The 20,375-nt window shown below is 35.6% G+C and overlaps 1 protein-coding gene across 21 annotated transcripts in view; it reads left to right on the top strand.

The window, feature by feature from the left end:
- The window catches only part of PPFIA2 (PTPRF interacting protein alpha 2), a 477,637-nt gene that overhangs the window by 260,791 nt on the left and 196,471 nt on the right, over nucleotides 1-20,375 (top strand). For all 21 annotated transcript variants that reach the window (XM_045464340.1, XM_045464362.1, XM_045464361.1 and 18 more), the window contains one exon: nucleotides 16,946-17,047. In XM_045464340.1, coding sequence (XP_045320296.1) covers nucleotides 16,946-17,047 — 102 coding nt within the window. The remainder of the gene's footprint in view (nucleotides 1-16,945; nucleotides 17,048-20,375) is intronic.

The raw sequence follows: 20,375 nt of genomic DNA, 5'->3' as shown, positions 1-20,375 counted from the left end.
TTCCTAACTTTGGCTAAGTCTTTGCCAAAGATTTCTTATGAGCAGTTGAAAGGTTAAGAATATAGGTGAGTGCTTTTCCATATATGTTCTTCTTGACAAATGTATCTTACAAGTTGCTTCCCAAGGAAGCAGTATTCTGAGATTCTTTTTGCTTCTACTGACCAGAAAGATTCAGATGTTAGAGGAAGTCCCCTGGCAAAAGAAGGAACAATGGCATATTTCTTATGTAAAGTGTTGTTTTTAATAACTTTTGTTGCTGGGGAAGGAATACCAAGATGATCAAAAGGATAGGAATGGAAAATTTTCAAATAGCAACAAGCAAATGTTTTTGAAATGGAAACAATTAGGTGTCCAGAAGACCAAATGGTTATTCAAAAGAGTGTGCGAGGGTATTATTACCTTAATAAACATAGCAAGGTCCAACAACTGGCACTTTGCTGGGAAAGTCCAGAAATTTGTTTGTTTTTTTTTTTTTTCAATGTCTGTGAGTGGCAGATAAACTCCTATGAAGGAAGATGAGGTTTAATAATGTCATTTACCTGCTTAAATCCCTTCCATCGCTCCCATTCTCTTCATCAAAGACCAAAACAAATAGCAAGCATAGCTTATACTCCACTGCAGCCATACTGAACTGCTATTTTTTTTAAATGTTTTATTGAAACATCATTCACATACCATTTACAGGCCTAACTTGGAGATATTGTGGGTTTGGTTCCAGACCACTTACAATAGAACGAATATCACAATAAAGTGAGAGTCAAATGAGGTTTTTTTGGTTTGCTCGTGCATATAAAAGTCGTGTCTGCACTATACTATAATGTACAATAGCATTAATGCGGGAAACAAAGGCAAAAGAAAACCTCCAGTGAGGCTCTTTCTGCCCACAGGTCCTGTCCCTGCGCTTCAGTAATACCACCTTTTTGCACCAAAAACATCTCAAGAATTCCTTCTTGATCATTCTCTCTGAACCCCAATGTTTCCACATCATTGCCACAACAGTGTACATAATTTAAAAATACTTTATTGCTAAAAAATACTAACCATCAGCTGAGCTTTCAGGGAGTCATAATCACTGATCACAGATCACCATAACAAATATAATAATAATGAAAAAGTTTGAAATATTGGGAAAATTGCCAAAACGTGACACAGAGACACAAACTGAGGCAATGGCTGTTGAAAAATGGCACTGACAGACTTGCTCCACTCAGGGTTACCACACGCCTTCAATTTGTAAAAAAACACAATTCTCTGTGAAGAGCAATAAAGTGAAGCACGAAAAAACGTGGTATGCATTGTAATTAACCCATTTAAAGTGCAATTCATTGGCTTTTATTAGATTCACAGAGTTAAGCATCCATCACCCCAGTCAATTTTAGAACATTTTCATTACCCCGAAAAGAAATCCTGCTTCTCTTAACTATCACCTCCAATCTCCTTGCTGCCTTTATAGGTTTCTATAGATTTGCCTGTTTTGGACCTTTCAGATTAATTGAATTAAACAATACATGGTCCCTTGGGGCTGACTTCTTTAATTTAGCATAACATTTTCAAGGTGTGTTCATGTTATAGCATGTGTCAGGATTTTGTTTATTTCTACATAATATTCCATTTTCTGATATGTTACATTTTTTTTCCATCCATTCTTCAATTATTGGACATTTGGGTTGTTTCCACTTTTTAGCTATAAAGAATAATGCTGCTGTGAACATCCATGTGTGAGTTTCTGTGTGGACATATGTTTTTCATTTTCTTGAGTATATCTCTAGTAGAGAAATTGCTGAATCATCTGGTAACTATGTTTTACCATTTGAGACCCTGCCAGACTTTTTTCAAAGCAGCTGTACCATTTTACATTTCAGCTAGCAGTGCATGAGCCTTCTCTACATTCTTGCCAACACTTGTTATTATTTATCTTTTGATTATAGCCATCCTAGTAGGTGTGAAATGGCATTCCGTTGTGGTTTTAATTTGTATTTCTGATGATTAATGATATTGGATGTCTTTTCATTCATTTACTGGCCATTTGTAGATCTTTAGAGAACTATCTATTCAGACTTTTTTTCATTGTTTAATTGGGTTATTTGTCATTTATTATTGAGTCGTAATAGTTATCTATATATTCTAGAAACAAGTTCTTACTATCACATATATGATTTGCAGAACATGTTCTCTTATTCTGTGGGTTGTCTTTTCATTTTCAGGATTTCATTTGAAGTGCAAAAGTTATTCCTTTTCATGATGTCAAAATTCTGGTGGTGTAAGCTTGGTCTGCCTTAGACTGGATGGCTGAAACCAATTTATTTTCTCACAGTTCTGGAGGCTGGAAATCTGAGTCCAGGGTGCCAGGATAGCCAAGTTCTCTTCCTGACTTGCACGCGGCTGGCTGCTTTCTGTCTATGTCCTCACATCATAGAGAGAGAGGTCTGGTGTCTCTTCCCCTTCTTATAAGGGCAGAAATCCCATCCTGAGAGGTTCACCCTCATGACCTCGTCTCAATTTAATTATTTCCCAAAGTCCCCAATTCCAGATACCATCACATTGGCAAACAGGGCTTAAACATATGAATTTGGGGGAACACAATTCAGGTCATAGCAGATGGTGTCCATTTTATCTATTTTTCTTTTGTTGAGCTTTTGTTGAGCTTTTAGTGTCGTATCTCAGAAACCATTGCCTAATCCAAGATTATGGTTTACCCCTATGGTTTGTTCTAAGAGTGTTACAGTTTTTGTATATTTAAGTGTTTTGTTTCTTTGTTCATTTGCTTTGACTTCAGGAAGTGGTTCATGGTGTTTTTTTGATCTGGAAAATATTTTACTCAACACACACTTTGCCTGGCTAATTCTTACTCATTTTTCACCTGTCATCTCAGGTGCTCCCTCCATACACATACTTTCTGCAGGGCTTGGTTGATCTGTGCTTGTGTATGCCAAGCACCCTGGATTCAGCCCCCAATACAGCATTTCTCACATTGTATGGTAATTGCTTCAGCTACCTTTGTTTACTATGTCTTTTTCTCCACTGTACGTATTATAAAGTCTGAAAAGATTACAGGACCTCCTGTATATTAGGCATTCAAGAATATTTTATGGGGCCAATAAAGAAATGATCAAAATGTTAATTTATTAACTCATGGTGAGAGATAGAATTGTCAAGCAGACCTGGTATCCAAACTAGGCCAACCAGGGCAAGTCTCTTCTCTGCAGGAAACTGCCCAGAAAATTCAGTTATTCTAAGACTATGTCTTGCTGTCCATGGGCTCAGAACATGTTACATTATTTGAACATTTATGGCACCAGGTCATGTTAGTGTGTCCTGATAATTCCAGAGTACACATGTACTTGTCTTAACCCTTAATCTCACATAACTATAACCCTTGAGCCTTGACTCCCTTTCAGAGACAGTGTGCTTAGAAGATCCCTGCCAGCTCTTTTCTTTGGATTGTTTTTCTCTGTTTTGTTTTTTGTTTTTTTTTTTTTTTTTTGGCTGCCACCCCCCCTCCCCCTTCTCACTGACAAATTCTGCCTATTTTTGTGTTAATACAACATAATAGGACCCAATGTGTTATTCTCTGAGCTGTGTTCTTATTCTAAATGCTGCATACAGTAAAATTCTCCAAGGCAGGACAACATATTTTAATATCCTTTCTAACTTCTAGGGCACCCACTAGAGCATTTTAACTCAGTGGATACCAAACACTGTCCTAGCTCAAATATTTTTGGCTGTATAATTATAACTCCGTTGACTAGAGACATGATTTAGTTTTGTTTTGTTTAGAGTTAGAGCCTTGTTGGGCTATGTGGGGAGATTTAAATATTCAGCTTGAATGCTATTTTGTGTGCCTGGGAGTGTTCGCCACAGCAGGTGTTACCTAACCAGATGCTAAAGCCTTTTAAATTAATACGCAGCATCTTGTCAAACATGCCTCCTGCTTTACACCGTTAGAGCTGTTGAAAATTGGCTTTTCCTGCCAACAGAGTTGTCGGTTGGCAATGACTCAGCCCTGACATGCTTTAGCTACGATGCTTATTGGGCCAGGTGATTTTACTAATGTGCTTAGAATGTTGAGTTTTAATAAATTTTCTAATTATTTTCAAGCATCTAATAAGAAAAAAATATCTTTTGGACATTGGTTTGAATAAAAGATTCATTCCCTCTCTTTCCATAAAATGAGTCAAGCCCAAGGACAAGCTTGTTAATGGGGTTACAGAACTAAAAGGCTTGGTTTCTGTGGTAGGGTTTCTCTCTGAGGATCTTCTCTCTTTTTTCATATATCTGATACAATAAAACCCAGGCCCAAGGCTATTCCCATTTGGGTAAAAGTACAAGAGGGAGCTGGAGCAGTTTTAACGGAAAAAGATACCTGGAGTGTGTAACGTCAGTCATAGTTCTAGGCCATTGAGTTTGTCTGTCTTTGTGATTTCAGTAATAATACGCAGAGGCACAACAGGATTTGGAAGTTACAGAAGCAACTCAAAGATAGGATTTGGAAAGCTAGTCAGACTTAGAGCCAGAACCCGAGAGGAAGGGCTCTTCATTCAGTGTGGTCCATCCCACTCACCTGAGTCAGGCAATCTATAAAAGGCTTTAGGCTGTAACCCTGGGTTCCAGCCAGACTTGCAGGCAGCTGGGCTGCTCTCAAACAACAGCTCATAGCAGCCAACACAGGGGTTCACTGAAAGCTCCTCAAATATACATTATTTTGTAATTTCACATTTGTAATTTCACATCTTGAGAGCTGTGTAAGCCCCAGGGTAGGATCAAAAGATACAATGAGGTGTGGAGGGAATTAGAGCAGATAAGGTCACATGCATTTTAGGAGGCTTTTAAGAACAGTTTTATGATGTCCAGAGAATTTCCTCATAGTTTCTGTCTTTACAGACATTAATATTATGCTTAAGAGAACAGAGAGTGTTATTTGATGTGTTTTTGGTAATATTATCCAAATTAATGGAAGAGAAAGAATATACTAGGTGCAAAAGAGGAAACAGGTACAACAAGGCATTTTCTCTTACAAAAATGTTTACTCTGTCACATTAATGTCTATCATTTTTACCATGCTATTCCACTAGTAATCCAATGGGATCCTTTCTTTATTGTTCCTCTTGAGAGCATTCCTGCCATCCCTGATTTAATATTAGGATCTTCCAAAATAAAAGTACGTGTGCATGGCAGGGAGTAGGGATCTCAATGAAATTTATTTAACTGATTTATTTAAGTCAGTTATGTGACTCTTGAGTTGCATTTCAGTTGCCATGAATGGGAAAAGAAAATTCATGATATTCTAAAGCATATAATTAAATATAAAATCCTAATATGGAAAACTGGGTCTTAGAAGAAAATAAAAGTGTATATAGAATAACCACACATAGCTAAAAAATAACAGAGTGTATATCATTAATTGGACATCTGTTGTAACCAGGACATATGCTAGTCACATTTATATTAATGATCTCATTGTTTTATTTATGTATTTATGTATTTACTTTAAGATTTTATGTTTGTAGGGCAGTTTTTGATTCACAGCAAAATTAAGTGGGAAGTACATAGATTTGCTAGGTATTCCTTGCCCCCACACATGCCCCCACCTCAATTATCAAGAATTTTCTATAATTGATGAATCTACATTGACACATCAGTGTCATCCGAGTCCATAATTTACATTACAGCTCACTCTTGGTGTTGTACATTCCATAGATTTGGGGGAATGTATAATGACATGTATCTCTCATTATATTATAATACAGGGTATTTTCACAGCCTAAAAATCCTGTGTACTCCATTTATTCATGCCAACGTCCTCTGACTCAACTCCTGGCAACTGCTGTTTTTTTGTTTTTTGTTTTTTTAATGTCTTCCATAGTTTAAACTTTAAACTATACCTGGAATCATGTAGTATGTAGCCTGTTCAGAATGGCTTCTTTCACTTCGTAATATGTATTTCAAGTTCATCTATGTTGTTCGTGGCTCAAGAGCTCACTTCTTTTTACCACTGAGTAATATTTCATTGTCTGGATGAACCACAATTTATTATTCATTCACCTATTGAAGGACATCTTGGTTGCTTCCAGGATTTGGCAATTGTGAATCAAGCTAGTATAAACATCCACGTGCCGGGATTTTTGCAGACTTACATTTTTCAGTCCCTTTGGATAAATGTGAAGGAGCACAACCACTGAATCATATGGACTAATGAGCTCATTTTTACCCACACTCATCAAATAAGAAAGCACTGCTACCTACATTTCCTACATAGACAACTGTGGCTTAAAAAGTTCACTACTATTGGTTTAGATATGAACCTAGCTCTGTTTCACTCTGAAAGCCACATATGACTTCTATGAGTAGGCAGAGTATAAGCCCAATTTACCCATTAGGCACAGTAAAAGCACTGCTTAGGGTTCACGATATTCTTAGGGGCACATGCAAATGTTCCAATTACTTTTAAAATTAAAAGCAAAAATGAATATTGTCCAGTCTAGATTATATTAATCTTTATATCAACACAATCACAAAATACAGCTTTTAACACTTTTTTGAATGAAGGGGCCCACAAAGGCAAAAGTACTTAAGGCCCACAGAAGTCATAATGCAGAGTAGTCAATTTTGGGGTTGCTGAAAAATGTGCTTCCCTCAAAATATGTCCCCAGCCAATCTATGATAGCATTGCCTGTCCTCTGGGATTCAACAACAAAACTGAATTATTTCTAACAGCTGCTTTTAAAGAGCATCTGATACCTGGGGCAGTTCTATACACAGACTGACAAATTAAAGAGTAGAAAGAAGAGCAGAGATAAGATAGAAGATGGGAACGTTTCAGTGGAAATGTAGTAAGCGAGGCACGGTAAGAACATGGCTTCATGGTCAGACAGCCTGAGCCTGCCTGACAGCACCTATCCTTGATTTCAACAAATATCCACTTTTTAGGTGATGCCAGTTTCCTTGATTGGAAAAGTTTTGAAAACAAAAGTTACCTGGTACCCGTGTCCACATCTAGCATAAAATGAGTCTTGTAGCTTGATTGATTTTAAACAGACTCACATCTCTCGGGTGACTGTAATACATTAATAGAATTTGCTATTATGCAGTTGTAGGGAAAAGACAACACAGTTCTCTTGTTGGAATATGGATACATAAAAATCAAGGGGGCACAAAATATTATTTGCACGGAGTTTAAATCTCATTTTCCTTTTAAATTGGGCAGCCTTACTCAACAATTTCTGTGAAAACTCTGAGAGTCCAGTTGTGCCTGTCAAATTGTATTAGTTATGCAGGCGAGCCTACCTGCAAGCCATCTAGCCCAAGGCTGACCATGAGATATGGCTGTTCCGCACAGTAATTTTGGGTGACAGCTTTTCCTGAGCTCATGCAAGTCTAGGAGGCAATTATGAGACCAGAGGTCATTAACACTGCATTTGATTGCATAACATAATATGGCAATAATAATAGTAAAAAGAAATGTATATATACATACAGAAAGAGAGAAAGAGAGAGAGATGGGATATAAATTTCTTTAAAACAAATGCTTTTTTGTTTTCATACTGAAAATCTACAGACTCTTGTGAATTTATAGCTGATATTCTGAGATATATATATGTGTGTGTGTGTGTGTGTGTGTGTGTAGATAATGTAAAGACTCTATTAAGACTTTTTGTTTTTTGTTTTCATCTCTTCAATGTGATATTTCTGCTATTAATTTGTTCTAGAAAATATGTCCTATGGTGCAGGGAAGGAAATATGTATCCTTATACATGTAAATTTATGTGCAGTTATATCCAAAGAAATGTAGATTTAAAATCCAAAGCTTTCCACTGAGCATTACAAATAAAATTGTTAGAAGAATTTTCAATTTTCAGAAGATGAGACACCAAAATATAGTAAATTGGAGATAGTGCCTAAGGAAGTCATTATAAAAACATTTTGAAGTCGTTAATTTTGTCTAATTTAAATGCTAGATGGTCAAGTCAGCATGCTTCCATGCCATATGCTTTCCTCAGAGCTATTTTTGATTTGCACAAATGTTAGATGGTTGGAGAATAAACTTAAAAGATGCTTTTTTTGTGGTTGGTGAGGTTGTTGGTGGTGCTTAGTGAAGCTGAATTCCAGCTCACCCTTTTTCTCTTTTCTCTCCGACTGATTTTCACTTACGCTTCTTCAGCCAGTATATACTCAGATAAATTGCAGATATAAGGCCATTGCCAGCTAATTAATTAAGTGGCACCCAAGAGTAGAGAATGCAGGTTTAATTGGAAGGTAAAGAGGGTTAAAATTGTAATTATGATGAATGGATTGTCAGAGATTACTCTGGAGACTGCTGCCTGGTGTCAGTAACTTGAATTTAAAAGGTTGAATTTCCCTCTTGTCACACAGCTTCTCCTGACCTGCTTTTCTGAGGTGAGGATTCACCTATTAAATAAAGCCTTTCAACCATTTGTTTGAATAGAAAATATGTCTTTTTTTTTCCCCCAAATAAAGCCCCTCGAGTAAGCACAACATTCTGAAATGTTAGTAGTCTATTTCAGTCCAATGTTTAATATTAAATAACAGAAAACTCACTTAAAAATGAACATGTATCAAAGTAGAAATTTCTGCATCTGTCTGAAGATGGACAGCCTAGTGGGCTTCGGGGAATTACCAGGTGAAAAGAGACATGAGGAGAAAGGCAGAGAAATGATGACTAGAGGAAGTTCTGATCTAAACACTCCTCTGTCCAGGTTACTCCTATAGAACGTAATTAGGCACCGGAACTGAGTCAATCTGTATTCTGCCCTCGTAATTTTCACTTTGAGAATAACACATCTAGGAACCAAAACAAGAGAAGCTTCTTTGCATGAAAACTGTTGAGAACAAGTCACTGACCTAAAGGCTACTATTTCAAATATTAGCAGCTCAGACACTTGAATTTCTCAAGTTCATCCTTAGCTCTCATCCCAGCAAGCACAGGCAAAACCACTTTTAAGATACGAAAGCAGGTTACCTCTGCTCTGGAGATCTGACAGGCCTGGGCTTTGCCATATACTAGCATGGACCTTGCTAGAGTTAGTTAATCTCTTTTAATCAAGTTTTCTCATATGTGTTCTGGGGAGACTAAGACTGCCATGATGAATAAATGATATAACAGATGTAAAGTTCCTAGCAACATCCCAAGCCTATAATAAAATGCTCAAGAAATAACAGCTTAAGAAGAGAATGATGTGGGCAGAGGAGAAAAGAGGTAAGACTAGCAACTCAGCTGAAATAGACTACTTTAGATTTCATACAGTTTATAAGACTTGTAAATTACAAGTAGGGGTGTACAGAAACTAGATGACTTGTGTTTGTGTATAAGAAATGATACTTTAAATTTTTAAAAAAACAAAAAATTCTGTCTATATACATATATAATAGAATTCTTACAGTTATCTACTTGGCTGGCTTTATTTATTTAAATCCCAATGTCATTAACATACAGTGTTGTATTAGTTTCAAGGGTACAGTATAGTGATTCCACAGTTGCATATATTACTCAGTGCTCATGAAGATAAGTGTACTCTTAATCCTCTTCATCTATTTCACCCATCCCCCCCTGCCCCCCCCCCACCAATCTCCCCTCTGGTAACCATCTGTTTGCTATACTTAAGAGTCTGTATTTTGGTTGGTCTCTCTTTTTCTTCCCCCTTTTGTTCACTGTTCTGTTTCTTAAATTCGACATGTGAGTGAAATCATATGGTATTAGTCTTTCTCTATTGGCTTATTTTGCTTAGCATTATACTTTCCAGCACCACCCATGTTGTTGCAAATGCAAGAGTTCATTCTTTTTTATGACTGAATTATGTATGTGTGTATATATATATGTGTGTGTGTGTGTGTGTGTGTGTGTGTGTGTGTGTGTATATATATATATATATATATATATATATCTCACAACTTCTTTATCCATTCATCTATCAGTGGACACTTAGGCTGCTTCCATAGTTTGACTATTGTAAATAATGCTGCAATAAACATAAGGGTACATATAACCCTTCCAGTTAGTGTTTTTATATTCTCTGGGTGAATACCCAGTAGTGTGATACTGGGTCGTAGGATAGTTCTATGTTTAATTTTTTTGAGGAACCTCTATACTGCCGTCCACAAGAGCTACACCTACCAACGGTGCACAAGGGTTCCTTTTTCTCCATATCCTCACCAACATTTGTTGTTTCTTGAGGTTTTTTTTTTTTTTTTTTTTTTTTTTTTTAGCCATTCTGACAGGTGTTATGTAGTATTTCATTGTGGTTTTGATTTATGTTTCCTTGATGACAAATGATGCTGAGCATCTTTGCATGTGTCTGTTGGCCATTTGTATGCCTTCTTTGGAGAAATGTCTGTTCATGTCTTCTGCCCATTTTAATTGGATTGCTTGTCTTTTGGGTGTTGAATTTTATAATTTCTTTATATAATTTGGACACTAACCCTTTATCAGATATGTCATTTGCAAATATCTTCTCCCATTTTTTAGTTTTGTTGTTTGTTTCTTTTGCTGTGCAGAAGCTTTTGATTTTGATGCAGTCCTAAGAGTTAATTTTTGCTTTATATTTTAAAGGAATTAATCTACATTGTGAAGAATTAGTTTTTAGTGTGATTGATATAGCTAGAAATGATTCACTCTTGAGTAAAAGTTGCTTCAATGGTGAATACCTGAATGTATATAAACATGTTGAGAGCAAAGATTTTAAGTTGCCTCTTTTATTGTCATGTACCTAGCACTTAGAATAGTGTCAGTACATAGGGAGTGCTCATAGAAATGTGTGTGTGTACACATGTGTGTGCGTATGTGTGTGTGTGTCAGATGCATGAGTATGTGTTAACAAAGAACAGTACATCCCCTTTGGTTTGAGGGTACTTACATGGCACTTTGTGTCCTGACCGCTCTTTAAAATTACAAGAAACAAATAGAGTACGGAAAGTCATTTTGGTCCTGGGGAAAAGTAGGAATTTTGGCAGACTATCATTGGGAAAACAAATGATTAGTCTGAAAAGTTGTTGAATATGGCCTATGGTTGGTAACTAATCTACTAGTCCTGTCTCAGTGATTCAAAGCAAACTGAGCTCTTCCTATAGACTCCTTAGAACTCAGAAACAGTGAAGTTATGAATGAAGTTTTCTTACAACATTTATCTTTGTTGTCCTCAGCTTCTGAAAATACTGTTAAACACTGTGTTCTGTTTCTTTACTTTTTCACTTAAAATTATATTTTTGAAATCATTCCATATTTCTGTAAAAAGATGTAGCCTATTCATTCTGCCCTTTGTACAGTATTCCATCATGTGCATTTACTATGTTTAATTCACCCATTTTCTATAAACGGAAATCCAGGTTGTTCCCAATTCTCGGCCACAAAGCCAGCTTTCCTCAGAATCTCTAATATTCCGATGCCCATAATGTTGTTCCAACAGCAAATATATGTAATATAAATCCCTTCCTAAATTCATTTGACTATGGATTTTTTTTTTTTTTTTCTGAAAATCTTACCGAAATACAGTTCTATAGACTATAGTTTGGGAAACAATAGGCTAGAGAAGTAACATGGATTAAATATGTATTTTTTTTCCTCTGAGAATGAATAAGACAATATAATATAGCCAATGAACAGGGGCACCTGGGTGGTTCAGTTGGTTAGGCGTCTGACTTTGGCTCAGGTCATGATCTCATAGTTCGTGAGTTCGAGCCCCATGTCGGGCTCTGTGCAGACAGCTCAGAGCCTGGAGCCTGCTTCAGATTCTGTGTCTCCCTCTCTCGCTGCTCCTCCCCTGCTTGCACTCTATCTCTCTCTCAAAAATCAACATTTTTTAAAAATATAGTCAATGGATAAATAATACATCTGAATGCATGAATTATTGGGATAATAGTATCACTTTATATATACATGCAAGAAAACATAGTAGACAATAATGCCATTGCTGTGTAGAATATAGCACAGCATAATATTTCAGATGTAGACAAAAACAACTGCTACAAAGTAAAAAGGATATCAGACATGTTATATGTTGTGCAAATTCTAAAGATATCAGAAAAAGAAATAACTACCAAATGATACCTTTTAAAAATCATTTGGCTATTATAGTAAAAAAGTTTGGCAAAAGTGATCCATTCATTTATTGTAAAAACAAGGAATCAGTGTCTATAATTTGTCAGGAACTATGCTAAATCCTAAGAATATAAAAATAAGCAAGATAACAACCCTGTATTAAAGGGTCATACTGTTACTTAGAGAAGATGAACACATAATTCAATTATTTTAAAAAACAATTTAGTAAATGCGTTGATAGATTTTGGACAAGGTACTGTAGAACATTAACAATGTGTACTGCTAATTTAAATTTTTTTTTTTCAACGTTTATTTATTTTTGGGACAGAGAGAGACAGAGCATGAACGGGGGAGGGGCAGAGAGAGAGGGAGACACAGAATTGGAAACAGGCTCCAGGCTCTGAGCCATCAGCCCAGAGCCTGACGCGGGGCTCGAACTCACGGAGCGCGAGATCGTGACCTGGCTGAAGTCGGACGCTTAACCGACTGCGCCACCCAGGCGCCCCAATGTACTGCTAATTTAAAAATAAATTAGGCAGAGAGGATGTGGAAGAGTATAAGGAAATATAAGGAGTATAGGAAGAGGATGTTTAAGAGATAGTATGTGAAAGAAAGAAATCGAAAAACAGAGATGAGGAAATGGAAAGGTGGAAATAGAAACAAGAAAGAAAAATCTGTGGTAGATGCAGAAGACGGACCTTCTAAGAAGGAGGCTTTCCATTTCAGAGTCACCTGTAAATCAACAATGTCTCTAAGAACGTAGACTAACATTAAGAAGTTAAGTGTGTGTAACTTTAGTGATGGGCTTTTAGTGACAAAAATCCCTAACGCCCCTCAAATGTGAATTCTGAAAGACCTAGGAGGTCAGTGCAGCTAGTGTTAAGTTATCTCTGTGTCCTCTGCACCTAGCAGTGGGTCTGAAATGTAGTAGGTGCCCCATAAATGTTGTGTGGGTGGATGGATAAGAAGGATGATAAGTTTGTATCAATTGGAACTGTTAAGAAATTTGACAATTTTCAATTTTCAGCCCAAAGAAGGCAGTGTTGCAGAAATTAAGGAGTTTTGGAATCAGGGTGGATTATTTGTAGCTGTGTGACCTGGAGCAAGTTATTCATCCATAATAAGCCTCAGCATCCTCATCTGAAAAATAGGGAAGAGATTAAGTAATTCATATGAAATGCTAATGTCAGGGCAGAGCAAAATGACTCCTGCTCAAAAGGGTAGTTATTGTTCAATGATAAAGTGAATTAATTATGAAAGGGCCATGTTTTAGAGGGTTTCAATTTTAAAAGTTAAAGTCTGTTTACATTTGGTGTGTTTGAAAGTAGGAAGCTCTGAGAAGTTTTGTGAGCTTGAGACCAATAAATTTTTTGCAAAGACTGAAAGAAGGACAAATTAGAAAGATCAGGAGGAAAAAACAAACAAGTTATCATCTATAGCACTGACTGACTCTCTAACATTGGGCAAATTTCTTATTTTCACTAGGCCTCAGTGAGATTTGTTTTTAAGACTGTATATTCTAAGAGCAGTTTTAGGTTCCCAGCAAAATTTAGGGGAAGGTATAGAGATTTCCTACCCCCACACATGAACAGCCTCCCCTATTATCAACACCCCCCATCAAAATGGTACATTTATTACAATTGATGAACCTACATTAACACATCATTATCACCCAAAGTCCACAGTTTACATTACTCTTGGTAATTGTTCACTCTTGGTGTTGTGGATTCTGTGAGTTTAGATAAGTATATAATGACATGTATCTAACATTTCTCCTTACAGAGTATTATCACTGCCCTAAAAATCCTCTGTGCTCTTCCCCCACCCAAACCCTGTCATTCACTGATCTCCACAGTTTTGCTTTTGTCATAGTTGGAATCATACAGTGTATATATAGCCTTTTCAGAATGGCTTCTTTCACTTAGTAGCATGCATTTAAGTTTCTTCCGTGTCTCTTCCTGTCTTGATAGCTCATTTCTTTTTAGCATTGAATAATATTCTATTGTCTGAATGTACCAAAGTTTATCCATTCACCTACTGAAAGGCATCTTGGTTGCTTTCAAAGTTTTACCAATTATGAATAAAACTTTTATAAATATCTATGTGCATATTTTTATGTGGACATACTTTTTAACCTCTTTGGGTAAATGCTAAGGAGTGGTATTGCTGGATTGCATGTATGAGTGTTTAGTTTTATTTAGTGACATTCTAGCATTTTGTTACAGAGTTTTATTATGATTAATGAGATCATACAAATTGCTTGGCAGAGTACCTGGCATATTGTAAGGGCTGAATCAGTGTTAACTATTTTTGGTGTAATTATTATCTCATAAAAGATATATAAAACTCAGTTCATTTTCACAGTAAGGATAGAGAAGTAGGTACAGAGGAGACAAATGTCACAGGAAAAGTATAAAAACATTTGATGATTAACTCTATATGTGGTATCTGCATCTAATGCAGTCCCAGATACACAGAATGTGCTTGTCAAATTCTTGTTACTCTGCATGGAAGGTATACTTTGCCTTGAGCCTTCTAGTTCCCCATACTCCCTTTGGACTGAGTAAGAGGGATGATTTACGTAATGGTTATCTAATTCTTCAGATAAGGGGGGGAAACTTACTGATAAATGCACTTCAAATTGAATCATATAAACCTGACAAACAGCTAGGGTGAAGTGATATAGAAGAGCACTAGACAAGGGGTCTAGAAAACTATGTTCACAGTCTAACCCTCTTTCTATGGGTTGTGAGCTTCATGAACTTAAGATTTCAGTCTTAGTATTTCAGTTCTCTCAGCCATCAAATGGGAATGAGACTACCCGACTGGTTATTTAGAGAGCAAGAAGAGATAAGGAATGTCAAGCAGTGCCTGCAATTTGCTAGGAAGTTAATAAATTTAAAATTAATCTTAATACAAGGAGTCACCAAATAGCATGCCCGGATTCAGTTCCATGATAAAAAATAAACCAAATCCAAAGTCATCTATCGCCAATAACATCTTGACCAATTGCCGTCCTCGGTTTTGAATACGTGATTGCTTCAGTACATTTATAAATTTGTATTTTTCTCTTCTCTAAGCATAAAAGCATATTTCTTCATTGTAGAGAGTTTTGATAATAAAAATACATAGGAGGAAGCAGAAAAAAACAAACAACCTCACTTATTTTTTTACCACCTGGAAATATATCATGTTAAAATTCTGAAATATTTCTTCCTTCTGGTATTTTGTCTTTCTGTACATATATAGTAAGCTGCATCTCTAGAAAGATAAACCCAGATATATTTTTTAAATTGATATGATGTTAAATATAGATTCGATTTATGTTTTGTCTAGTAATATCCATAAAGATTACTTTTAAATGCCTATGTTAACAATATATAATATGGAATTGTCACTTTCTTCTTTTCTCTATCAAAATTATGCTGTTCTTAAAAAGTTTTGTTTTTTATGGAAATGTTTATTATTTTCTACTTGTTGCTTATTTCCATTCTCCACTTAAAGAATATGCTCAGAGACTATCAACAACATTTAAGCAGGCAGCAATGGGGGGAGAAAACATTTATCTGTAATGCTAGCCTAAGTGTAACAATGAATTCTTTCATCTTGATTCTAAGCTCTAAGTCTGCTCTGAGGTCTTTGAAGTACCCACTTGGGCTATAGCCACTCAGAAACTCAACAAAATAAATGGTTTGAAGCAAACAAAAATATAAACGCTAAATCTTTCCCAGCTTTGCATAATCATCATATTCACTTACTTTTGACTATATTTGCCTTTAGAGAGGTTAGGTTAACCAAACTGTCTCCCTGATTTTCATTTTTATGTTTGATCCTCTGACAGTGACTTCTGAGCACAGGGCCGTTTTCCCAAATATTTAAATATTTGGCAAAGATTTAACAATTCTCAGTTTTATTACTGAGAATCACTTTTAAATAATATAATGATCATTGTAATGATAACATGGATCTCTTTACTATTTTTCAAATTTATTTTAAAATAATATTTGTTTACACATTGGAATAGCCAAATAATTGAATTAAGTTTCTTGATTTTCTTTTTAAGTAATCTTTACTGTGTCTAAACTCTCTGCCTCATGGTAAAAATACCCAGATTATACAATCTCTGATCCCATTTTGGGGAAGCCATTGAAGATTCCTCCAAAGTGTCATTTGTCACATGGAGAGAGGATTACTCCAGAACCCTTAATTTTTTTATTGAAAATAAATACTGAGTACACGCTATGTCTTAGTCATTGAGAGTGTAGCAGTGAAGTCTAGACAAAGTCCCAGTTCATAAGGTGCTTATGCTTCAAAGGGAAGAACAGAATAATGTATAAATTAATATTATTTGCTAGATGATTTTATTAACTCTTAGATATTTATTATTTTGTAGGAGGTACATTCTCTTTTTTCATCTTGTTAACATATAAATGAACATCTTAATCTCTAAATAGCATAGCATTTAGTAGGATTTTTGTTGTTGTCGGTAATGGTTTTTGTTTTGTTTTGTGTTTTGACTCTTGATGATTTAGTATACTCAGTCTGAACATTGCTAAATAGGGATTAAAGTGAGATTTTTGGAGTTGTTCACAAAATTGGCCAAATTTAAATCAGTAATTTCAATGTGATGTATCTGATACATTTTGAAATATATTTTATACACTCATCTGAGCAACATATTATAATAAAATGTGAATGCTAAGTATCTGGATTAGCATTTTCTGACCATTGGAACCAAATTAATTTAATAATAGCAATATATTTATATTCCTGTCATTGAAGTCATTATTTCCATTTTTTACATTCAGAAGTTTATATTTTGATTTTTATTATCCCTGTGGGACATTTCTTTTTATATCTGAAATATGTCTTCAAATGTATTTATTCCCTTTTCAGGAATTTGCTGCACTGACAAAAGAACTCAATGCTTGTAGGGAACAACTTCTAGAAAAGGAAGAAGAAATTTCTGAACTGAAAGCTGAAAGAAACAACACAAGAGTAAGTATAAAACTGCCTCTGCTTGGAATTAATTCCATATACAATGCAGTGCCTTATCTCTTGTATACTCATACAAATAAAATATTTTAAAGCTTGAGGAAGACTTTAAGCAGATCTAACTCATAGTGTGTTATTTAAAGTAAAGGAGAATATTCTATAAAACTCAAAACAGGAAGGCCGGAAACCTAAATTACAGTCTCGGCTACTAAATCACTATGTTGCCTTAGAAAATGTTTTTATTCCTCTTTCCTTTGCTTTATTTGAGTTTAAAAAGAAGGGCTGGATTTCAATAGTGAGTTTCAAACTTCCAAACTGTTGTATTGGAGTAAGGGACCAATACCTCAGAGGCTGGAAGTGGGCAGAAGAGGTGAGGCTTAAGAGGGTGTAAGTTTCAATTGTGGGGTGATGTGAGGGAGTGGCTGGGCATTGGTCCTCACTTCACTCCAGCAAAGTATTTATTAAAAAAGAAAAAAAAAAGAGAATGTATAAAACCACTGGAGCAGAACTCTCCTAATTAAGAGAGGCATACCTTTTCTATTTCAGAAGATGATTGAGATTTCCAGTTCTGATGTTCTGATTTCATGATACTGATGGGCTTTACTGTATTCTGTTCTTGGAAACTCATATATTCTTTCAGTCTTATGCCCTGTGACATTAAAGTCCAGAATTTGATCAAAGATGCTGTATTTTCTTATTCAGAAGGAAAAGTCACTAAATTTCATAAAATATATAAATCACCAGATTACCTATAAATTTCTCTACTAAAAACACTTCTGTGTGGATATATAACTCAATTTCAACATGAAGTAGGTGAAAAATATTTTCAGGGTTACAACGCTATCAGATTAATACTATAAAATGAGAAAGTGAGGTGTAGTTAATAGTGTATTCATTTTATGCTTGGACTTAGAAAGTAACATAAAAATAATACCTCCACAAACAGTGAACTTGTGCCTTTAATGAGAAGTATGCATTGTATGAATAATGGCTATATGATCAAACTCAATTTATCTCCTTATTCTTAGGGGTCTTATTTTATGGTAAAGAGAATTCACATAGCATACACACAAGGAATTGGTTTTCTATTTTTTATTATTATTTTTTAATGTTTATTTATTTTTGAGACAGAGAGCACAAGCAGAGGAGGAGCAGAGAAAGAGGGAGATACAGAATCTGAAGTAGGCTCCAGGCTCTGAGCTGTCAGCACAGAGCCTGATGCAGGCTCCAACTCAAAAGCCGTGAGATCATGACCTGAATGGAACTCAGACAACTTAACCGACTGAGCCACGGAGGCCTCCTCAAGGAATTGATTTTCATTGAGACTTTGATGAGCCAGTTACATGGGCTGCCTCAAAGAGAACACAACAAAGACAGTTTAGATCATGTTATCGGGTGTCAGATGAATTTTTTCTATTTTTTTCACCCTTGATTTTTAAGTTATAATTTTTTATGCAAATTTAAAATTTATTTCTGCCATGAGATTTATTCTGCCCTATTTCACTATTTTCCATTTTAATGCTTTAGGCTACATTCCCTGCTGTAGCACAGTACAGCCAAATGTAAAAGTAGGATCCGGAAACTGAACATGGAGGGAAATGCAAACTTCTTGGTAGACTTTCAACTAATTCTCATATTTAAAATACACCAGAAACTCTTCTTTTAGCTATGTATTTCTTCTTTATACAGTTTTTTTTTCCCTACAGCCCTTTACTCCTTCTTAATGTCTATGAGGGACACATTATAATTACCCCCACTTTACAGAGGAGGCAACTGCTCAGAAAAAGGCATATAACTTGCCAGAACTTACACAGTGAATAGATAGAAGAGAAGGCATTTGAAAGCTAAGGCAGTCTAACTTCAGAGCCTGTGCCTTTAGCCATGAGACCATTGGCATAATTACTCAAGTTAGGTCTATGGAAAAAAAAAAAAAAAAAAAAAAAACAACTAAGATTTACAACAGCTTAGAGAAGACATTGCCTAAGAATAAACCATTGCAATATGGAGTGAGTACCTCATTCCTTCCTGATTGTGACTAATTTCAGAGAACTAGGAAGCAGCATCCATACAATATTCATCATATTACACTCCACGAGGTCCAGGAGTACCTGCAGCTGTTACACCTGCAAAGGAGCCTTGGAGGATACAGGAAGTAAGGCAAGCTGCACTTGAAATACCTCTTCAGGGGTCAAAGTGAGAAAGATAGAAATATTAAATTCCAGTAGGGTAACAGAAGCCATTGACTTTAAACATGACTTTAAACATGAATGATATTTACTTTGAAACCATGAATAGAGCAGAAAAACACTTTTCCACATTCCTTAAAGCAGTCGTGTGGAGGATTTTTGTTGTTGATTAAACCAAGGAAAAAAGATTTATGGAACCTTCTTTGTGCAAAGTATCAGTTACATATCAACTTCCTAAGTTACATAATCACCTATCACCCTCCCCCAAAAAATATCCAGGGCTAATAATTTCTCCTTCTACATGTCTACATGTTCTGTTTTTTGTTGTTGTTGGGGTTTTTTGTTTTGTTTTGTTTTTCCCTGCTGTAAACACCACTATTTAGTCATAGAGAAAGAGCTACAGAATTTGCTCTTGGTGTTACATTGTGAGGAAGTTTAAAGTAGAAGCGAGTGTCTCCATTTCCAGCATTCTGATACCATTCTCTTTCCATGTTGGCGAGTTAACATATGCTCATGAATTGAGATAAATAACAACAACAAAAAACGTCTGCAAAGAGAACTCATAAGAGATAGAGTATTTGTGTTAATTTTGAGTATCATCAAAACAATAAATGAGACGGGGCTCTACTATATAATAGTTGAATGAATTATATCTTCTCCAACTAGAATATATGTGTCAGAGGGAGTTCAATAAATGATTTATTGGATATAGCAATTAATAATAATGATCATATTATACTAGCTAACATTAATTACATGTGAACTGTTTTCTAAATGTTTTGTATGTTTAACTCACTTTATCCTTACAGAAATCTCATTATTCCCATTTAATTGATGGGAAAACTAACATATAAATAATTTGCCCCAGGCCACCCAGCTTATAAGTGACACATTTAGGGTATCTACTTCTCAGCTTAACCACAAGATATATATTTAAGAGACCATATTCCTAATGTCACTTGCAAATCATACATGATACAAGGGTTGTGTTTAGGAAAAAAGGAGAGTTTGTCCATTTTTCTATAGTTCAGTTCTAATGTTCAGTAATTTATTCTGTATCAATTGTGTGCAAATTGATAAATACGAGGTATTTATTCTGATGCCAGAGCTGAAAGTTGTGGCCATTTATCATTTTGTCACTATAG

Source organism: Leopardus geoffroyi, chromosome B4 (genome assembly GCF_018350155.1).
Source record: "Leopardus geoffroyi isolate Oge1 chromosome B4, O.geoffroyi_Oge1_pat1.0, whole genome shotgun sequence".
NCBI classification, from domain to species: Eukaryota; Metazoa; Chordata; class Mammalia; order Carnivora; family Felidae; genus Leopardus; species Leopardus geoffroyi.
Note: the sequence above shows the minus strand (reverse complement) of the source record. Positions and strands in the feature narration are given on the sequence as shown.